The sequence below is a fragment of the Pongo abelii genome, chromosome 1 (genome assembly GCF_028885655.2).
Source record: "Pongo abelii isolate AG06213 chromosome 1, NHGRI_mPonAbe1-v2.0_pri, whole genome shotgun sequence".
NCBI lineage: Eukaryota > Metazoa > Chordata > Mammalia > Primates > Hominidae > Pongo > Pongo abelii.
In genome coordinates, this window is record NC_071985.2 from 162,914,126 (window position 1) to 162,937,373 (window position 23,248).

The 23,248-nt window shown below is 33.6% G+C and overlaps 1 protein-coding gene across 2 annotated transcripts in view; it reads left to right on the plus strand.

Moving 5' to 3' along the window:
- LRRC40 (leucine rich repeat containing 40) overlaps positions 1-23,248 on the plus strand; it is a 62,310-nt gene that overhangs the window by 11,566 nt on the left and 27,496 nt on the right. For both annotated transcript variants that reach the window (XM_024244748.3, NM_001131180.1), the window contains 8 exon segments: positions 4,665-4,846; positions 6,577-6,650; positions 9,005-9,134; positions 12,720-12,843; positions 14,925-15,067; positions 17,917-18,089; positions 20,188-20,275; positions 20,387-20,432. In XM_024244748.3, the coding sequence (XP_024100516.1) occupies positions 4,665-4,846; positions 6,577-6,650; positions 9,005-9,134; positions 12,720-12,843; positions 14,925-15,067; positions 17,917-18,089; positions 20,188-20,275; positions 20,387-20,432 (960 nt within the window).

A 23,248-nucleotide genomic window follows, 5' to 3' on the forward strand; every position in this document is an offset into this window, starting at 1 on the left:
AGATGCCCTTTGTAAGGTTGAAGGAGTTCCCTTTGATTCCTAGTTTTCTGAGTTTTTATTGTTGAATTTTGTCAGATGCTTTTTTTGTATCTCAACAATCACATAGTATTTCTCATTTTTCTGTTAATATGGTAGCTTGTATTGATTAATTTTCAAATGTTAAACCAGCCTTGCAGTCCTAAGATAACTCGCACTTGATCATGATATGTTATCCTTTTTATATAGAGTTGCAAAATTTGTTCAGGAATTTGGGTCTATAATCATTAGATACATTGGCCTGTAGTTTTTGTTTTATTTTCTCTTTTAATGTGTTTATCTGCTTTTGGCATCAGAGTAAGACTGGCCTTGTAAGATGAATTGGGAACTGTTCTTTTCTCTATGTTTTGAAAGAGTTTATGTAGAATTAGTATTATTTTTACTCTAAATGTCTGGTAGAATTCACCAGTGAAAATGTCTGCCTGGAATTTTCTTTGTGGGGAGTTTTAAGTAGCTAATTCAATTTCTTTAATAGATGCAAGGCTACTTTCTATTGTGGTTGTACTTTTTTTTCTATTCTAGGGATTTATCCATTTCATCCAAGTTGTTGGATTTGTTGGCATAAAGTTCATAATATACCCTTATCCTTTTAACATCTGTAGGATCTATGACATTCTCACTTTGATTCCTGATTTTGATAATTTGTTTCTTCTTTTTTTTCTTCATCTGTCTAGCTAAGGGTTTATCAATTTATTAGTCTTTTTAAATAAGTATTTTTTATTGCTTTTTCTCTGTTTGTTTCTATCTCATTGATTTCCACTTTTTATTTCCTTGCCTCAGCTTTCTTTGGATTTAATTAATTCTTTTTTCTGGGTTCCTAAGATTGTAGCTTAGATCATTGTGGGGTGGGGTTATAGATAAAGCAACACTAGACATGTGCTGATAATTGTTAAAACTGGACAATGGATACATGGAGTTTTATTCCATTATACTGTTTTTTTAAAAACATTTATTTTAGGTTCAAGGGTACATGTGTAGGTTTGTTATATAGATAAACTTGTGTCAGGGGGGTTCGTTATACAGATTACTTTATCACCCAGGTACTAAGCCTCATATCCATTAGTTATTTTTTTCTGATCCTCTCCCTTCTCCCACCTTCCACCCTCAAGAGGACCCCAGTGTCTGTTGTTCCTTTCTCTGTGTTCATGAGCTTCTCATCATTTAGCTCCCACTTACAGGTGAGAACATACAGTATTTGGTTTTCTTCTGTGTTAGTTTGCTAAGGATAATAGCCTCCAGCTCCATCCACGTTCCTGAAAAAGGCATGATCTTGTTCTTTTTCATGGCTGCATAGTATTCCATGATGTGTATGTACCACATTTTCTTTATCCAGTCTGTCAGTGATGGGCATTTAGGTTGATTCCATGTTTTTGCAGTTGTGAATAGTGCTACAGTGAATATTTGCATGCATGTGTCCTTATGGTAGAATGACTTATATTCTTTTGGGTATGTACCCAATAATAAGATTGCTGGGTCAAATGGTAGTTCTGTTTTTACCTCTTTGAAGAATCGCCATCCTGCTTTCTAAAATGGTTGAACTGATTTACACTCCTGCCAACAGTGTGTAACGGTTCCCTTTTCAGCAAAGTTTCAGGATACAAAATCAATGTACAAAAATCGCTAGCATTCCTATACACCAACAACAGCCAAGCAGAGAGCCAAATCAGGAAGACAATCTCATTCACAGATGCCGCAAAAAGAATAAAATACCTAGAATACAGCTAACCAGGGAGGTGAAAGATCTCTACAATGAGAATTACAAAACACTGCTCAAAGAAATCAGAGATGACACAAACAAATGGAAAAACATCCCATGCTCATGGATAGGAAGAATCAATATCATTAAAACGGTCATACTGCCCAAAGCAACTTACAGATTCAGTGCTATTCCTACCAAACTACCAATGACATTCTTCACAGGACTAGAAAAAAACTATTTTAAAATTCATGTGGAACCAAAAAAGAGTCCAAAAAGCCAAGGCAATTCTAAGCAAAAAGAACAAAGCTGGAGGCATCACACTACCTGATTTCATTATGCTACTCTTTAAATTTATGTATATGTTTGACATTTTTTATAATATCCACCTCCATAGTAATTTTTTTGATATTTATATGCTATTGACATTCATTTTTATGTGGGTAGTTTCTATTTTAGATATTGGTAAACTACTTGTAGGATAGCTCCACAGAATTTCTTAATAATTAAGACTATATATGCTTTTTAGTGGTTCTTATGGGACAGTTGCAACAGTGACATGAATCTTGATGCTGTAAGCTCTGGAAGAAATTGGGATACCTCAAAAACGATTAGTGGGGAAAAGAATCAGTAGTAAGTAATTGTTTATGGAAAAGCAAATTGATACATGTTCAATAATAGTACAATATCAACATGTATCTGCCCCTTGGTAGTTCCCACAAAGACCAAGTTTGTTAATAAAAATATCTGAATAATAATAATAAAACATTAATAGTATAGTTGATGGGTAACAGGTATTTTTATTATGTTGGGTATAAATTTCTTGTTATCCCCACCTTTCTCCATCCAAAAAAAGACATTTGTTATTACATTGCTTTTTAGATATAATGGCCTTAATATACCTATGTATAGATGTTAGAAAAAAGTGCATGCACAAATGTTCTATGTCTCATCTTTAGGAGTAGAATGGTGCATCTCACATAGCTTTTTCTACATACTTCCTTAGTGTTTTGTATTGTTTTATCTTGCCTTTTTTAATCTGGAGCTTTTTGTTTGTGAGTCATACTATATAGCACATTAGTAGTTTTTTTTTTTTCAATAGTCACATTTATTTTTAGTAAAATATATATGTGACCGCATTTCTGTTGGCTGCTTTTTTGTCAGTAAATTCACATGCCAGTTGCTTGGCTGATCTCCTTTTCTCTTTCCTACTTAACTAATTATCCATACCTACATACCAAAATAACAATGATGATGATAAATTGTATGGTGCTTTGGCTCTCAAATCAGTCAAGAATGGTAAAGTTATTTTATTTTGCTTCACTTTAAAAGTAAACCTCCATCCACGAACAGAAATACAGGTGGATTCATATTCTGTGTTGTTAATACCTAACGGAGAATCAGTGGTAGAAGAGAATACCTAATCAGACATAAGGAGTAAGAGAGGGACCTTATAATTTATTTTAATATGAATGTAGATAGCTCAGTTTTTTTCTTTTTCTTTTTTTAAGTTTTTTTTTTTTTTTAAGAGACAGGGTCTCACTCTGTTTCCCAGGCTGGAGTGCCATGACGTGACCACAGTTACTTACTGAACTTCAAAGTGCTGGGCTCAGGCAGTCCTCCTGCCTCAGGCTCCCAAGTAGTAGGACTACAGGTATGTGCCATCACACCAGCTGATTTTTTTTTTTTAAGAGATATGGTTTTTCTTTGATGCCTAGGCTGGTCTCAAACTCATGGCCTCAAGTGATCCTCCCACCTTAGCCTCCCAAAGTGCAGGGATTATAGCCCTGAGCCACTACACCTGGCTAGCTCATTTTTTGAGTGAGTAAAATCTCATGCCTTTCAGGGGCTTGGCTTTGCTTCTGTAACACCATTTTATCTGATTAATCATCCAAAACTGCACTTAAGTGTCCTGAATCTGAAACTTTTACTATACCTTTTCATTTAGTCTCTGATGGTTTTGAAATGATAGTCTGTGGCAGCAAGGTATAACCAATTTTTGCCTTGATTAATACCAGCTTGAAGTTCTACATCATCCCTAAATGTAGTTCTACTTTTAACGAGCAGTGAAGGACTCTATTTAAAATAGTTTTGCTACAACACTGCAGCATTCTACCTTCTGGAGCTTCAAGTTATCCCTGCTCAATTTGTACAGTCTTATTTTCTATACAGGTGTCGTCACTTGCTGCAATAGCATAACACAGTGTTGTATGGTGCCATAAGAAATAAAATTGTATGTCAGATAAAATAGAGAGTAGCTACCAAAGTCAGATGTTTCTCCCAAATGTTAATAGAAAGCAAGACAATATAGCACTGCCAGACATTGAATCACATCTGTGGTACTTGTCTAGCTTTGTAACCCTGGCCAAATCATACATTTTCTTTGTGCTCTATTTTTCTCATCCATCCGATGGGAATAATAACACCTGCTTTGCAGAATTGTTCCAAGGTTTAAATGAATTAGTATGTTAGAAATATTTATAAGTGTTAGCTATTATTACTAGTTCCTTCTGAGCCTTAGTATATACTTCTGTTATAAAAGTTATTACATATACATGTTGATTTCCATGCCTTCTCTGTTGATCTGTTAGCCTGATGGTAGAATGCATTATTTGTCTTACATATTTACCACAATGTGCTGTGCAGTGTATGTGCTATTCAGTATATGTAAACCTAGTAAATATAGTTGAATGAAGGTTAAAGTGAGAGCTAATGTGTAAAGGACATATTATTGATATATAGCCTTTTTAAATAAAATCAACATTCACTCTAGTTACATTTATTGCTATTTAACTTATTTTTTGTTTTAGAAAATGTTTTTCAATAGATAAATGGAATGGCTATTATAAAAGCATGTCACTTAGTATCTAGTTCTTGTTTTCATCTTTTTTTTTTTTTTTTTTTCTTCCTGGTGTGGTGCTGATGGAACTAGTGCCGCAGTGTGTCTGGAGAATAAATGTGGATATCCCTGAGGAAGCTAATCAGAATCTTTCGTTTGGTGCTACTGAAAGATGGTGGGAGCAGACAGATTTGACCAAACTAATAATATCAAACAATAAACTTCAGTCACTTACAGATGACCTACGACTCTTGCCTGCACTGACTGTTCTTGATGTAAGTTGACTGACTATAAATATGGATTATTAGTTGAAGAGACTCTAAAGCTAAATTTAGGCTTTGGTAGCAGAAAACCTTTCATGTTGAGTTGGTAATGCAAGGACAGATGGTAAATTATCATGCTAGGCATAGCATAATGGTTAAAAGTGCAGGATCAGAACACCAAGTTTCTAATTCTGACTTCTGCTACTAAATGGCTGTGTGACCTGGGGAGAGTTACCTCTCTGTGCCTTAGTCTCCACATCTATAAACCAAGACTGATACTACTACCTATTTAAAAATTTTGTTTGTAGAATTAAATAAATTTTAATGAATACAAACAGAATCAATATTCAACAAGTGGTTATTTCTGCTCAACCTTTTTTTTTCTTATTACTATTTTGCACAGGCAAAATAGTGGCGTGATCATGGCTCACTGCAGCCTTGAACTTATGGGCTCCAGCAATTCTCCTGCCTCAGTCTCCCAAGTAGCTGGGACTATAGGTGCATGCCACCACACCCGGCTATTTTTTTTTGTGTGTGTAGAGATGAGGGTCTCACTATGTTTCCCAGACTGCTCTTGAACTCCTGTCCTCAAACTCTCCTCCTGCCTCAGCCTCCCAAGTGCTGGGATTACAGGCATGAGCTACTGCGCCTGGCCTATTGTTACTATTTTTATCATTATTATTCTAGATATTAAAGCAAGTATATATATATATTACTTGCCTTCAACCTCATTGAGTTAAATTATTGAACTTAATTTTTTTGTGTTTTTATTCAGAGATTCTTTTTAGTCCTTTGTTGCCATGTCCTGTGGTAAAGTGAAGCATAAGTAGTATATTTCAGAATCTGCAGGCTTCACCATCTGGTATACTTTACTTATCAACATAAAAAATCCTCCAATTCATGTGTTGAAAAGTAGAATCTAAGTAGATCAATTTTTTATTTTCTTCATTTGTAAAATGAATGGATTGGCTTACTCTAAGGTTCTTTCTACCTTGAAAACTGTGATTCTGTGAGAACATGAGAAAAGTCCCTTTCTCTTTTCTCATATAATTTTTGTATATATTGACATAAATCATATCATCAGAGAGCTGTTTTTAGTTTCTAACCCCCTCGTCTCTTCTTTGAAATTGAAACTCTACTAATGAGTTGAAATTTTTCTTAGTATAATATTTAAAGTAGATGACTTAACACGTCATGACTTCTCTTCTCTTCTCTTCTCTTTTCTTCTCTTCCATTTTTTGAGACAGGGTCTCACTCTGTAGCCCAGGCTGGAGTGCAGTGGCACAATCTGGGCTCACTGCAGCCTTGACCTCCTAGGCTCAAGCGATCTTCCCACCTCCGCTTGCTGAGTAGATGGGGCTACAGGTGTGCGCCACTACGCCTGACTAATTAGAATTTTTTTTTTTTTTTTGTAGAGACAAGGTCTCACTAATTTGCCTAGGCTAGTCTCAAACCTCTGGGTACAAGCGATTTGCCTTCTTCGGCCTCCTAAAGTGCTGGGATTACAGGTGTGAGCCACTGCACCTGGCCTTACTTCATGATTTCTGAACAGCCGTTTGGTCATCTTCAAACTGTTCTACATACAGAACAAGTATGTTGAACAGTAGTTCAGTAGTTCAACTTGTTGCCGTTGAATTTGAGGAACAGGAGATTACTGACTAATAGTTTTGTACACTGGCAAAGCTTATATATTGTTAATGATAAGACTAAGAATATTGACTTTGTCTTTTAAAAACTTTTAGATACATGATAATCAGTTGACATCCCTTCCTTCTGCTATAAGAGAGCTACAAAATCTTCAGAAACTTAATGTCAGGTAAAAATTAAGCTTATTTACTTCTATTATTGCCCTTATAATGGTTTAAATCTAATATTCTTTAAATTTTCACAACATTAAAAAATATCTTTGAATTTTCTCAGAAAGTAGTTAAAGCAGAATAAGAATTTACAGTTTTTTAAAGCTTTAATTCTTAGTTTGTATGTTTTTTTCTTTGTTTTAGCATTACCCCCATCATTTCTGATTTTACAAATGCAAGGCTAGTTGATTTTTTTAAAATGCTTAAATTTTTTTTCTTATAAAACAATTCTTAGTGGTTTGTTATTGTAGTAAACCTCTTTGTTGATGTCTCAACTTTTAAGTTACCTTGATATTCTAAAAATATCTAAACAATAAGGAAGAAATGTAAAACAATTCTTTCATAAATGAAATACTTCATAGTTTTTATTAGTAGTCGTTTTTAAACTTCTCCAAGGACTCCTGGGGTTCTATGGATATATTTTTGTAACTGTCATGGACATACTGGTACATGGGATGTTCAGTGGCAAAAATTGTAGCTAACTCTGTTTGCTTTCTGATACATACCCAGACTTTTAAGAAAGAATAACTTTGCCTTATGTTTGTTATATAGACATAGGCTATGGGAAAGGAGATTTAAAGAGGTCTTATTTTGGAGTAGAAATAAATGGTTTAGGAACTTAAAGCATAGTTTGAAAAACTGTGGCTTATAAAATAGATACGGTTACAGATCTGTGTAACATAATATAGTCAAGTTTGTTTTCTGGAGATAAGCTAACTGGTATGAGGGAAAATAGTCCCTCCCAGTAACACTCCTCATTTGGTGGAAAACATAAAATTACCGTTGGCCAATGAAAATATATATACATAAAAAGGTGCTAATTATTTAGAACTCCATCAGAGTATCTTCCCCTTACAAGTCAAAGGCATAGACGTGGCCTGTAAAGACAAGAGTGGGGATTGTTGAGAGGAAGAGAGGAAGCAGTAAGTGTTGAGTGACATGGCTTAAGCTTTAGATTCTATACTTAAGAGTATGTAGGTGTGTTCTCAGTGAAGAAGTTTAAAAAAAAGTATGAATCTTAGGATGGAGTAATTAGCTAAGAAAAGGAGAAGATGGAGGAAATCTATAGCTAAAATTATATCTCTGCCCAGTTAGATCCCTATCAAGTGTGCAAAGATTTCAGCTAGGTAACCAATAACAGTAACCAACTTAACAATATTATTGGTTCTTGTTTTAGAAGACATCTTTTGACTTTTTTTGTCCCAACTAGTTTTATTTTACTGTAATTTAGGGTTATTGTAAGAACCTTATATTTCCCATTTTCCCCCTGTTATTTGTAAAGTAACTGTATATGGCATGAAAATAGCATGGAATTCAAAAGTGAATATTTAAGTTGTGATAAACCTGGGAACTAGTTCAGTCATCTCTTAATTATCACGGAGTGTATCATCCTCCATGATTTGGGACTTCTAAACCATTACACTGAATATCTCTACAGAAGGGCTTAACTGAAAAGACCAAGTATGAAGAAGAGTGGAATTCCATATTACATTCAACTTGACATCCTAGGTCCTCAAACAGAAATAGCTATTTTTGCCTTAAAACCGAACATATAAGATGTAACTCCATTGTGGTATATGTGTGCATATAGCTTTATCAAAATTCTGAAAGTCAGTTATAGTATGTGTTAGTTCATTTTCATGCTGCTGATAAAGACATACCTGAGACTGGGAAGAAAAAGAGGTTTAATTGGACTTACAGTTCCACATGGCTGGGGATGCCTCAGAATCATGGTGGGAGGCAAAAGGCACTTTTTACATGGCAGCAGCAGGAGAAAAATGAGGAAGATGCAAAATTGGAAACCCCTGATAAAACCATCAGAACTCATGAGACTTATTCACTACCACGAGAACAGTATGGGGGAAACCACTCCCACGATTCATACTATCTCCCACCCGGTTCCTCCCACAACATCTGGGAGTTATGGGAGTACAATTCAAGATGAAATTTGTGTGGGGACACAACCAAAGCATATCACAGTATAACAAATTAAGAGTCTAGTATGTCCTATCACATTGCATGTCAAATCAAGAGTTGATTATAAGCATGTAATCAAAACATCACAAATTATTTATGTTTGGCTAAAAGCCTTTATTTCTTTGTTATTTTTCTTTGAAACCCCAATGTGGTTACTTTAGATTACTATTATTTTAATGAGTACATATTTTTGGATATGAATTTTGATAAGTACTTGAAGTTAGTAACTATATTTGATTTTTATGAGTCCAGTGTCATTGGTTAGCAAGAAATGTCTTTGATAAATATTTATTGTATTGCCACTAAATTATTCATCATTTATTTTATCAACCAATAGCCATAACAAACTGAAAATACTCCCTGAAGAAATTACAAACCTAAGAAACCTGAAGTGCCTGTATCTCCAGCATAATGAATTAACCTGTATATCAGAGGGATTTGAACAATTTTCCAATTTAGAAGATTTAGTAAGTTGTGATTTTCCAATTTTTGTATAATTTGGGGCTGGTGGGATTTTTCATCAGGCTGAGAAATTAGATACATAATTGAAACTGTGGGAACATGGACAGCTGATTTTCTGATTAGATTATCAGAAATGTGCATTTCAATAAGATAGCTAAATTTGTCACTGTAAATTTGGTTTTCCTATATTATGAAATCAACTTTAAGTTTTAATTTAGGAAGAGTTTGGGAAAGGTGCAATGAAGATTACTTTGTTATTCACAGGCTTTACAGCGTAGCAGAATAGAGGAAATATGTCTTTAGCATATATCAATTCTCTTTTCTATGCCCATTTCCATTTCCTTCTTTATATTACCTGTGGCCCTTCTGCCTTCCAAATGTCCAGGTAATTCATTGAAGGTCTGTCTTCTCTACTTTTCAAAATGGCCACACTTCCTGGCAAAATTTTAATTCTATTGTTTCACTTACCTTAAATAGAGATAACTATAAAGCAATACAAATATTATTTTAGTTATATTATGATTATTATTTTATTTTTGGGGGGACATGGTCTTACCCTGTCACCGAGACTGGAGTGCAGTGATCTTGCTCACTGCAACCTCCACCTCCCAGGTTCAAGCGATTCTCCTGCCTCAGCCTCCCAAGTAGCTGGGATTACAGGCATGCACCACTGCTGCCCGGCTAATTTTTGTATTTTTAGTAGAGACGGGGTTTCACCATGTTGGCCAGACTGGTCTGGAACTCCTGACCTCAAATGATCCACCCGCCTCAGCCTCCCAAAGTTCTGGCATTATGGGCATGAGCCACCACTGCTAGCCTAGTCATATTATTAAGAATAATAAAAACAATAGACATTTATCTTTGAGCATTACATATGGCAAGGTAGGCAGTTTTATCCCCTAATACAATAAGAAAGTAAAGCTGATAAAAAGGAAATTTGGAGCTGGGTGTGGTAGTTCGTGCCTGTAATTCCGTCACTTTGGGAAGCCAAGGTGGGTGGATTTTTTGAGCCCAGGAGTTCGAGACCAGCCTGGAAAACACGGCAAAAACCCTGTCTCTACAAAGAATACAAAAATTATCCGGGTGTGGTGGTACGTGCCTATAAGTCTCGGCTACTCAGGAGGCTGAGGCAGGGAAGTTGCCTGAGTCAGAGAGGTTAAGGCTTTAGTGAGCCATGATTGAGCCACTGCACTCCAGCATGGGTGACAGAAGACCCTGTCTCAAAAAAAGAGAGAGGAAAAAAAAAAGAAAGAGAGAGAAAGGAAGAAAGAAAGAGACAGAGAAAAGAAAATTTGTCAAAAGTAACACAACTAATAAGTAACAAAATTAGAATTTGAGTATAAGTCAATTTGACTCCAAAGTGTATCCATCTCTTTTTTTTTTTCCATTTTACCACCAAAGGAGTAAGATTCCACTGTAGGCTACACCATCTGAAAGACTTTAGCTGTATTAAATCAAAGGTACTAATATATAATATCTACTCCACGTAGTTAATTCATATTGCATTGTTACTCTTTTCCCTTTTACATGTTTTGGAAAACTCCTGTCATTTTAGCTTGCTTTTCATTAAAGGAAGAAATTACTCCTTTTCTATTTTTGCTGTGTGTACATCCTCCTTGATATTTCCCTCATTTGCTCTAGAGTTTAAAAGTCAAAATATATACTCTTCTCAACCCTTCCTTCAATGTCTTCTTGTCTTTCCATATGATCTAATGGGAAATAAGGTTTGGAAAGTAAAAGGCATAGGTAGATAAAATGAATGGCAAAGGAGGAAGCCATCTGATTTTCTTATAAAAATTGGTGGTAAAAGGTAGCAGTTGATTTAAAAGAGTCTATTTGGAGTTGAGAGCTGAAAGGAAAATTTAAAATAAATAAAATTTCTACTACCCACCCACATGTTCCCAGAGACTCATTTGCATAATGAAAGAATATTTCATTTCAGAATTGTGTTCTACAGACTCAGTATCAAATAAATCATAAATGTGAGCAACAATGTATTAAAACAGATTAAACACCTATAATTTAAACTAGTAATATTTCTTAAACTTATATAAAAACTGCTTAGCACAATGCAACTAATTGTTTGTTAAAGGAATGACTTGGCATAAATATGGATTAATTTATATACAGTGTATTTATGTTTTATATCTAACAGTTACAGCAGTAATTATTTAACTTTATTAGTAATTTTATGTAGAATTTACAAGGGAGTTTATTAGAATTATTTGGGTTTTTAAAACTGCTTTGACAATTTCTGAATTAAGTTTTTTGTTAATAACTTTTTATTTTGGGCTTTTTATTTTAGAATAATTTTAGGTTTATAGAAAAGCAAATATAGTAAAAGAGTTCTCATATACCCTACATCCAACTTTCTTTAATGTTAATATTGATATAACCACAGGAACACTCAGATGTTCACATTGGTACAATACTAATTAAACTGCAGACGTTATTTAGATTTTCCCAGTTTTTCCACTAATGTCCTCGTTTTTGTTTCAGAGTCCAGTGCAGGATACCACATTGCATTTAGTGTTAGTAACTTTTGATATTACAAAATATTTATTTATTATCAGTCTTTTGATTCTTAGAGTTTTTAGTATTAGAGTTGTAGAATATGTTGTGTGTTGTAGATTATGATAATATATTGTTATAAAATAATTATAACAGTATGTTTTTAAAAAAAGATTTGACCCAGTATTTTTACCTTTTTCTATCTTCTTGGTTTCTTCAGAGTTACAAAATGTTACTGTTAGATTAAATGAATTGTTTAGTGTTAGGTTGCTTAATGTTATATTAAATGAAAATCTTATTCATTGTTGCCGTTGACACTACTTAACACTTTGCTGTTATGTAGTGGAGCAATTTACACCTAATTTGAGTGTTATAAAAATTACCTGATTCATAACAACGTCTTTTAAAGGGAGTTTCAAAAAAAAGTTCTCTTAAAACTATTTAAAGAAAAAGCAAACATAATCATTTAAAGAAACATTGAGGTATAGCGATTAATTAAGCAATCTTGAGTGAATGAAAAGTAGCGGGTAGACTTCTGGTACCAGTCAGATCTCACTTTCTGAGGTCAGCAGAACCAACAGAAAATATTTTTTTTTCCCCAAAAATTTGAATGGCCATTTTTTTCAGCTTCATTTTTCCTTTTCTCAGGAATGTTTGTTTCTTGAAAAGATGTTTTTCATTTTACATGACAGTTTATTAATAATATACCTAATTCTTCTTAGGCACTTAATAAATATAGGATGAATACATGAATTTTTGCATTGAAAATATGATGCATAATATGGCATGACTTAGTTTTAACAGAATCCGTTATGTAAAATATTTTTGAAGTTAGAATTCATTTATATCGTGTCTACTACCATTGATGAACATATAGTGGGCCTGCAGATATTGAAAAACAATCTTGAAATGAATGATGATCTGTGAAATTTTCAGTGAATGAGGGTTACACAACTTATCACATCTTAAGTAGTCTCTTTTATGTTGTAATTCCTTCAAAAATTTGAAATCCTTTTTAGGGCATTATTTATTTTTTTTTTACTTGTTTATTCATTTATTTTATCTTTCTCTTTTTAAAGGATCTTTCAAACAATCGTCTTACAACTGTTCCTGCAAGTTTTTCTTCTCTGTCCAGTCTGGTGCGACTCAATCTTTCTAGTAATGAACTGAAGAGTTTGCCAGCAGAAATAAATAGAATGAAAAGTAAGTATTTTCTGTTTTACATAATACATAAATTTGAAGTTGGTGAAACTTACATTTAGAAAGTAATTTTTAATATAGTTACAGAGAACTAAAGTAGTAGATTTTTATAGTGGTAAATGCAAACAATAGCAACTAGTCAGATTTTCTCCATACCATTATTATGTATCAACTGTCTAAAGAAATACCATCATAAAGATACTTAGGCATATGAAAAAGAAGAAAATATGATTATTAGTTGTAGTAGGATTATATACCTAAGCTATACTGTCTTTTGTTCATTCATTCAACATTCATAAAGAGGTTAGTCCCCTCTTACTGGTGAATCTACCTGTGATATGTAGTTGTATTATAGCTGTAGCCTCCTCATGGTCCATAAGTAATAATGTCGAGAAATAAGTCTTGTTTTGTGTGAGGTCCCAGGTTGTCAATCTTTTTTAAAAAAACCAAAATGTCAAAATTTATTGGTTCTATTAAAGTTTGCCATCAAACCATAATATTTGAAGTATTGTAGAACTAACATTAAGGGATTAAAAAAGTCAAGGTACATTTTAGTACCTTTTAAATTAGTATACTTCATTATAAAATTCTTAAGAGTCTAAAATCATTAGTGATTTTTCTGTTTGTTTGTTTAAAGAAACTGTTATTACCAGGCACTGTGGCATGTGCCTGTAGTCCCAGTTACCCAGGTGGCTAAGGCAGGAGGATCGCTTGAGCCCAGGGAGTTCTGGGCTGTAGTGCGCTATGCCAATCGGGTATCCACATAAGTTCAGCATCATCGTGGTGACCTCCCATAGTGGGGGACCACCAGGTTGCCGAAGGCGGGGTGAACCAACGCAGGTCAGAAACAGAGCAGGTCAAAACTCCCATCTGATCAATAGTGGGATTGCCCCTTTGAATATCCACTACACTCAAGCCTGGGCAACATAGTGAGACCTCTTCTCTCTCTGAAAAAAAATAAAATAAAATAAATTAATTAAAATGTTATTTTGTTACTATTTCTTGGTTGATGCTTAGCCTTTTTTTTTTTTTTTCTGATCATTTGTAAGCCTTCTTCAATTTTAAAAACCTCCCTTTTGTTTGACAAGTCATAGAAATGATTGCCTGCATTCAATTGCAGATAGTTTTGAGGTAAATTTCTAAAATTGTGTTGTTTTGCTTTAGATTAATAGTTATTTGTTGTTTAAAATTGGAGTTTTAAAATGAGTTAAATCTGCCCTAAATCAAATTGACATTTTAGAGGAGTCTTTACCTGGGATACCAATAGTTAAGATTTTGCTGTAATTGTCATTTTTTTCAATAAGGATATTATAAAGAGCAGCTAAATGTAAAATATATCTAGAACGAAGATATAAGCAACATGGACTTTTTGAGTGGAAATATCTTGAGAGATAGGAACATATAGATAAATCAACTGAAAAATACATTTGAGTTTATAGTAATTTTTCTAATATCCAGTGTTATTAATGACCAGATGCTTTCGTTTCTCAGCCATGACAATGATACTTTTAAGCTGTTACACAGAGTACATTTAGTTGTACTTTAACAGAGTACCAGAACTTTATTTTTAAATGTATTACAAAAATGACCGGGACTGTTGTTAAATTGCCCAGGCTGGGGTGCAATGACCCCAGCTGATCATAGCTCAGTGCAGCCTCGATCTCCCAGGCTCAACCATTCTTCCTACCTCACCCTCCCAAGTAGCTGGAACTACAGGCATGCACCACCAAGCGCAGCTAATTTTTTTTTTATTTTTAGTAGAGACGATGTTTCACTATATGTTGCCCAGGCTGGTCTTGAACTCCAGAACTCAAGTGATCCGTCCACCTTGGGCCTCCCAAAGTGCTGGCGTTACAGCACAACTGGCCTAAATAATAATTTTTATGTTACTATTTCTCTTGAATTATAATTAAATGTAGAAAAATTTACATTTATTTAATTCAATGGTGTTTGAATATTCTTGATTATATGGCACAGGTTCATAAGTCCTCATAGCGATTTCTTACACATTCTTTAAAGTTGTATACGATCAGAAGCTAATTTTTTTTTCTCTATTTTTGTTTTTTACCGAATATATGTTACAGGGTTGAAGCATTTGGATTGTAATTCAAATCTCTTGGAAACTATACCTCCTGAATTGGCTGGCATGGAATCACTAGAATTGCTTTATTTGCGGAGGAATAAATTACGTTTTCTACCAGAATTTCCTTCTTGTAGTCTGTTGAAGGTACTATTTAGTTGATTATTAAATAACTATATTTTCCAAAAGTTAATTATTAAAATGCATTTTTAAAGGAGCTAATCTTGTTTTACATTGGGAGCGTGTATTAGTTATAAGTACTGTGTTTTTCCTATGTTAATACTTTTCAGAATTTCAATATGATTACTTACATTAGTAGTATTTTTAGTAATACATTTTTTAAAAGAAATAATTTAAAAAATAGAGATTTGTCCATTTCATCTGACAATGAAATAACTGGAGAAGTAGTAGATAAAGAGGCTAAAATTGTAAGTAGGAGACCTGGAATACCTACCAGGATTATGTACCTAATTCTATAAAGTGTCACCTCTCACCTTTACGTAATCATAATCTTTTGGCTTTAAGTATGTAGAATTAATGCTGTCTTCTAAATTTGCCATGATTTGCCTTTTTTTATGTATAACTTTAAGCTCTAGTGTTTTAAAGAGTTTATTTTAAACAGAACGATAACATATAAAATGAACTGAAAAAGTTTTCCTTTAATAAGAATAATTTTCCATCTGATAATTATAATTTCTATTAATGGCAAATCAGTATATAAAATAATCACTAATGAAAATGTTAAGTAACAAACTGATTACAGTTGATCCTTGAACAATGCAAAGGTTATGGGCATTGACCCCCATGGAGTTGAAAATCTGTGTAGCTTTTGACTCCCCAAAAACTTAACTAGTAGTAGTCTCCTGTTGACCAGAAGCCTTACCAATAACATAAACAATTGATTAACATATAATTTGTATGCCATATGTATTATGTACTATGTTCTTACAATAAAGTAAGCTAGAGAAAAGAATCTTATTAAGAAAATCATAAGGAAGAGAAAATGTGTTTACTATTAATTAAATGGAAGTCAGTCATCATAAAGGTCTTCATCTTCATTGTCCTCATGTTGAGTAGGCTGAGGAGGAGGAAGAGAAGGGGTTGGTCTTGCTGTCTCAGAGATGGCAGAGGTGGAAGGAAATCCACATATAAGTGGACCTGTGCACTTCAAACCTAAAACCCATTGTCATTCAAGGATCAACTGTGTTTATAGTACCATGCTGTATTGATACCATAAGTTTATATCATCTGCTTACAAGATGAATCATCTGTCTGAAATGGTGAGCAACTTAAATCTGTGGTATATGTCAAGCAATTCGACTTTTCTTGTAATGTCATGACTTTTCTCTGCTTCTTGGGAGAACTTTCAGCATCGCTAGTGGCACTTCATATTAGTTCCATGATGTTATTTGAAATTTATGGTTTTGCACTAAACACTATGAGAAACACATGAGAACTGCAAGAGATCATTTTTTACTGTGACATGCAATTTACTGGAGAGGTGAACTGCTCACCTGGAAATGATTAGCTTCATACAGGTTTTAAGTGGATATTCACAACATAGGCTCACCACAGTACCAACAAGAAGTGGCAACAAAATTATTATACTAGTACAGTGTGTACTACAGTTAATTTTATGTAGTTATGATTTATCTTCTTTTGAGGCAGAGTCTTTGATTTATTTGTTTTTTTTGGGGCAGAGTCTCGCTTTGTCATCCAGGCTGGAGTGCAGTGTGGTGCAATCTCAGCTCACTGCAACCTCCGCCTCACGAGTTCAAGTGATTCTTCTGCCTCAGCCTCCCGAGTAGCTGGGATTACAGGTGCCCACCACCACACCCAGCTAATTTCTGTATTTTTAATAGAGATGGGGTTTTGCCATGTTGGCCAGGCTGGTCTCGAACTCCTGACCTCAGGTGATCCTGACCTCAGGTGATCCGCCTGTCTCAGCCTCCCAGAGTGCTGGGATTACAGGCGTGAGCCACCGTGCCTGGCCTAGTTTTATGTAGGTATGACTGCATCTTCACATTTGTTTACATTTCTCTGTAAGTTGTATGTAAGTTTTGATAAATTTTAACTTTTTATAATAGATTTGTATATATTTTATGGTAGTCAGTGATAAACTAGTATCTACATATATTAAATGCATTCATGACATCTGTAACTTTTTTTTATTTTTAAAATGTTTTTAGGCTACACAGTTGGTTTGCAAGTGTTTTCAAATTGTCACAAATCTCCAAATAAAATTTCAATATATTTTCTGAAAAAAATTTATATAAAAGTGGACCCTCACAGTTTAAACCCTTGTTGTTCAAGGACCAACTGCATAATATAAATAACTTTTTAAAAAACTGATATTACTTTGTTTTGCAAGTAGTTTTTGGATTTATATTTTTATTATTTAAATGTAACTACTAAATTATTTCTCTACTTTGGTTTTTTTTTTTTTTTGAGATGGATTCTTGGTCTGTCATCCAGGCTAGAGTGCAATGGTGTGATCTCTGCTTACTGCAACCTCCGCCTCCTGGGTTCAAGCGATTCTCCTGCCGCATCCTCCTGAGTAGCTGGGACTACAGGCACGCGCCACCACACCTGGCTAATTTTTTGTATTTTTAGTAGAGACGGGGTTTCACCATCTTGGCCAGGCTGGTCTCAAACTCCTGAACTTGTGATCTGCCCGCCTCAGCCTCCCAAAGAGCTGGGATTACAGGCGTGAGCCACTGCACCCAGCCTACTTTGGTTTTATAAACTTGATGTTTCTGCCAGATTCAACCTTTAATTATTTTTAAATTGCCAAAAAATTTTCTCATTTGCCATTCTTCTTTAGCTGAAAGATAGCCTAACTATAATTGAAAATTTAAACATCTTGATATTTATAAAGTTGCATTTTTTCTATGTGTTTTTCAATCACTTGAAATTAAGAGTACCTACAAGTTATTTTCATTATCTACTCTAAAATTGAATACAGAGATACACATAACTCATCTTTGATTTTGTAGGAATTGCACGTAGGTGAAAACCAGATTGAAATGTTAGAGGCAGAACATCTTAAACATCTGAATTCAATTCTTGTGCTAGACCTGAGGGATAACAAGTTAAAATCTGTTCCAGATGAAATTATACTACTACAGTCCTTGGAAAGGCTTGACCTAAGCAACAATGATATTAGTAGGTAAGTTTAAATATCAAATGAATATAAATTGTGTTTGTATTTGGTTATAATTCATAATTTGAAATATTTGTTAAAAAACCAAGAGGTTCCTTTTTTTCTAAATTGAATTCACTAAATATTGATTGAGCAGTAATTATGTACAGATAAAGATTAATTCGATTTTGTCTTTAACAGCAAGCTTGATATGATAATAGAAGCAGACATATTTATGACTTACTCTAACTAGATTATCAGTAGTATTAGTATTATTACTAGAGTAAATTTAGTTCTAGTTACCCCCTAGAACTAAATTCTAAGAACGCTGGAATGTATTTACTTTAAAAGCATTGCCATAGCACTGTTTCCCAAATATGGGTATGTTTTAGAATCATTTGAGAAACATTAAGGAAAAAAAAATACAGATTCTGGGACACTAAATGAATCAGAATCTCTGATGACGGGGCCCTAGAATTTTTGTTCTTTGTTTTCTTTAAAACAGTTCCTAGAATTTGATGGTCTTCTGGTCTTCCAACCAGCAATTAATTGGGAACCACCATATTGTAAGATAAACTCTAGACTTTTTAGCCTGACATTCAAGGGTGTCTTACAATCAGACTTAATGCATCATTTGTCATCTTTCGCTCATACAGGTGTCTTGCTCTCTGACTACATTGAGCTACAAATATACCAACTCTTCTTTGTTTTATTCCTTTACCCTAGAGTGCTTTTTTTTTGCCTAATAGTATTTGATTTTTCACTTTAAGCCCAAATCTGGTTTTTGCTACTCCTTTCTCTCCCTTAAAGCCCCACCAGTGTCTATATTTCTACTCTCATAGCAACATGACTTGTTTAGCATTTGTCTTATTATATATGCTTTTTATATCATATTCATTTGTTAATATGTAACTTACATACAATGAAATTTACCAATCAAGCATACAACTTGATGATTTTTGGCAAAGGTATATATTTGTGTAACCATAATGACAGCCATGTAGAACATTTCTATCTCCCTAAAAAGTTTCCTCATACCTTTTGGAGTCAATTTCCTTTCCATACCCCAACCCCTGGCAACCACTGATGTGCTATGTTACTATAGTTTTGTCCTTTTTAGAATGTCACATAAATGGAATTACATAGAATGTAGTTTTTGTGTCTGGCTTCTTTCATGTAACATAAAGTTTTTGTGATTTATGTGGTTGTATGTATCAGTAGTTTTATTTTTATTGCTGAGTGTTATTCTATTGTACAGAGATAGATATACCACAGTTCATGTGTCTTTTCAGTAGTTAGTTGATGGACATTTGAGTTGTTTTTGATTTTTTGCTATTGTAAATATCTGTGCAAGTTTCTGTGTGGACATTATTTTCATTTCTCCTGAGTAAACGTGTAGCAGTGTGTTTGCTTAGTTGTTTGGTGACCGTATGTTTGAAAGACTCCACTTTCGAAAGTGACTTACTATTTTATGTTCCCACCAGCATTGTAAGATAATACTTATTATATTTTAGTTAGCTGTATGTGTTTTTTTCCTTTGTTTAACCAAGGACTTGAGAACAAGAATCTTGATATCGCTATACTAGTGCCCTATATTTTGTAAATGCTTAATAGATTTTATTGATATTGAATTTTTATGTATAAGTGGTTTTTAAAATGTGCCAGAGATGAAGATGACTTTCTTTATTGAATGGAAACATGAATTGGACATTCAAAAATTATCTTTTTCTATTTGTCATCTTTTTTCAATTAGAATTTTGTTTCCTTGCTCTAAGTGCAAAATCAAAACATTTAGTATCAGTGAGGTTGTCTATCTTGAATCACTGATTCATTCAAATTTATGTTTAACATTTACTTTTTTAGCAAATGTTATAATTTAACAAATGTTTTATAGCTCACATTTTTAAAAATTAATCTCAGCATGACAATTTTGAAAACAAACCTGATTTTTCTTTTATATGTTTAGCATTTATCTTGAAAGGAAATGTTTTAGGTCTGCATTACTTGGCCTTTCTTTGAGACTATTCTGTGATATGTTGTTTGCCATATGATGTTTTATAGTTAACTATGGTTGGAGTATACTTATATTTGATGCTTTTCCTGAGATCAATTTAATCTTTTATAGTCTTCCCTATTCATTGGGGAACCTTCATTTGAAATTTTTGGCATTAGAAGGAAATCCTTTGAGAACAATTCGAAGAGAAATTATAAATGTAAGTATATTTGGAATTCAGCTCTTTGTTAAATTGAAATTCAGACATATATGTTGATCCTTAAAACTGCAAGGCATGTCTTGGTGAATGTCTTTGTCTCCACCCTTCTAGAAAGGAACACAAGAAGTCCTAAAATATCTACGAAGCAAGATCAAAGGTACTTTAAAATGTTCTCTTATATTTTGAAGGATTCATAAAAAGTAGTGAAGAATTAATAGTACATAAATTTAAATGTCTTTTGGGTATACATATTTGGAAGTAATAGATCCTGGCATGTGTGGCTCTAATTCTAAATCCATATAGTCTGTAAGTATGCTGAGGTTATAAAAATATGTTTAAACTCACAATAATAATGTTCTGTCTGTAATCCCTTTGAATTGTGTTAAGTCTGCCAATTAGAAAATTTAACAAAAAAGATTCAGTAAGCACTTAGTACTTCACCTTTGAAAAAGGAGTAAAACTTGACTTTCAGGATATATGGGTTCTATTGACTAGAAAGTATATTGACAAGTATTTCATTATCTATTTTTCGTGCACAGCTTTGCTAAACTCTGACAAAAATTAAGACAAAACATACTTTTCAGGGTATGTTAATTTAGCAAGAACATGTACCAAAAGTGAAAGTAATACAATAAACTTAATTTTTAATAATTCACTAAATATGTCATATACCCAGTTTTTGTTTCATGTCTATCATTATAGAATAAACTAAAACATTTTGAAAAAAAAATAGTTGTACGAGTGCTTTGCTAAGTAACAAACCACTCCAAAACATAATGGCTAAATGCAGTAGCTGTTAATTTAGCTTACAACTCTGTTGGTTATGCATAGCTTAGCTTAGCACTATGTTGCCAGTCAACATATATTAAATGAGTAAGATAATTGCATAGTTTAGCTATTTTTTCTACTTCATCCTTCAAGTGAATTATTAAAATAATTTTCTAAGACTCTTATTTTCTACGAAGGAAAGTGTTTCCTTCTCCAAATATGCTTTCTCATCCAGAACAAATTGATTATTCTGTTATGAATCAGTTAGAGGTCATGTCAGACTGATCAAAATTTTATGAATAGAAAGCCAAGATGAACTTAGTGGAAGTTACAGTTATGTACAAACATTTCTGCTAGACAGCTTCTATCCAAAGATGGGAGAGTGAATCTATGCATATAATTTTATTCTTTCCAGAAACCCCACAAAAAGAAAATTGGTAACAGAAATGTTTTAAAGGTACACTTCCATAAAGATAGGGAGAATGGGGGAAAATAAAATAATAAACGTGGACATTGGAAAGTGAGTTGTTTAGTCAGTTTGGGCTACTATAACAAAATATCTTAGACTGTAATTTATAAATAACATAAATTTATTGCTCATGGTTCTAGAGAACTGTGATCAAAGCACCAGCAGATTTGGTGTCTGCTAAGGACCTGTTTCTCATAGATGGCACATTCTCCACGCTTTCACATGGCAAAAGGAGGTTAACGAGCCCCCTAAGACTTCTTTTATAAGGGCACTATTCCCATTCATGAGGTTTCTGCCCTCAATATCTAGTTACTTTACAAACGCCCTACCTCTTAACACCCTACCTGTTACCTTGGTGGTTAGATTTCAACATAGGAATTTTGGGGTAACACATACATTTAGGCCATAGCATAAGTGAACAAATGGTGACTGAGTTAGTAGATCAGGAAGACCTTTTGGCTATTATGGATAATGCTGTAATAAACATTCATGTACAGGTTTCAGTGTGAGTGTATGTTTTCATTTCTCTTGGGTATATATACCTAGGAGTAACATATTTCTCGGTCATATGATAACTCTATGTTTAATCATTTGAAGAACTGCCAAACTGTTTTCCAAAGCAACTGCACCAATTTACATTCTCTCCAGTAGTATATGAGGGTTCTGATTCCCCTCATCAACATTTGTCATCATCCTCATCAACATTTGTCATCTGACTCTGATTCTAGCCATCTTGTTGGGTCTGAAATGGCATCTCATTGTGGCTTTGATTTGCATTTTTCTGATGAGTATTAATATAGAGCGTCTTTTCCTGTGCTTTATTAGTCATTTGTGCATCTTTAGAGATATGGCTATTCAGATTCTTTGTCTATTTTTTAATTGTTTTTCTAATCATTGAGCTGTAAGAGTTCTTTACATATTTTAGATACAAATCGCTTGTTAAATATATGATTTGCAGATATTTTATAGTTCTCTGTGGGTTGTCTTTTCATTTTCTTGATGTTCTTTGAAGTATAAAAGTTTTAATTTTGAGCAAGTCCAATTTTTCATTTTTTTTCTTTTTTTGTTCATTTTTTTTAAATCTAAGAAAGCTTTACAAAATGCTAGGTTATAAAGATTTGGCCTATACTTCTAAACATTTTATACTGCCATTGTTTTAAAATTTAGGTCTTTGATCAATTTTGAATTACTTTTATATGCAGTGTGAGGTAAGGGTCCAATTTCATTGTTTTGTACATGGCTATTCAGTTTCTCAGCACCATTTGTTGAAAAGAGCATTCTTTCTACTTTGAATGGTCTTGGCATTCTTGTAAAAAATCAACTGACTATGAATGTATTGGTTTATTTCCCTACCATCGGTTTTGTTCTATTGATCTATATGTCTGACCTGTGCCAGTTCCACACTGTCTTGATTACCATTGTTTTGTAGCAAGTTTTGAAATCAAATCAGGAAGACTGAGGGCTCCTACTTTAGGAGGGCTCCTCTTCTTTCTCAGGATTGCTTTGGCTATTATGGATTTCTTGCAATTCCATATGAATTTTAGAATTAACTTGTGAATTTCTACAAAGATAAAGTTTATGCATTTCTGTAGATCAGTTTGGGGAATATTATCCTAACAATATTAAGTCTTCCATTCATGAGCATGGAATGTTTTTCCATTTTAGATCTTTAATCTCTTTAAACAATGTTTTATAGTTTTCAGACTATAAGTTTTATACTTCTCAAGTTTATTTCT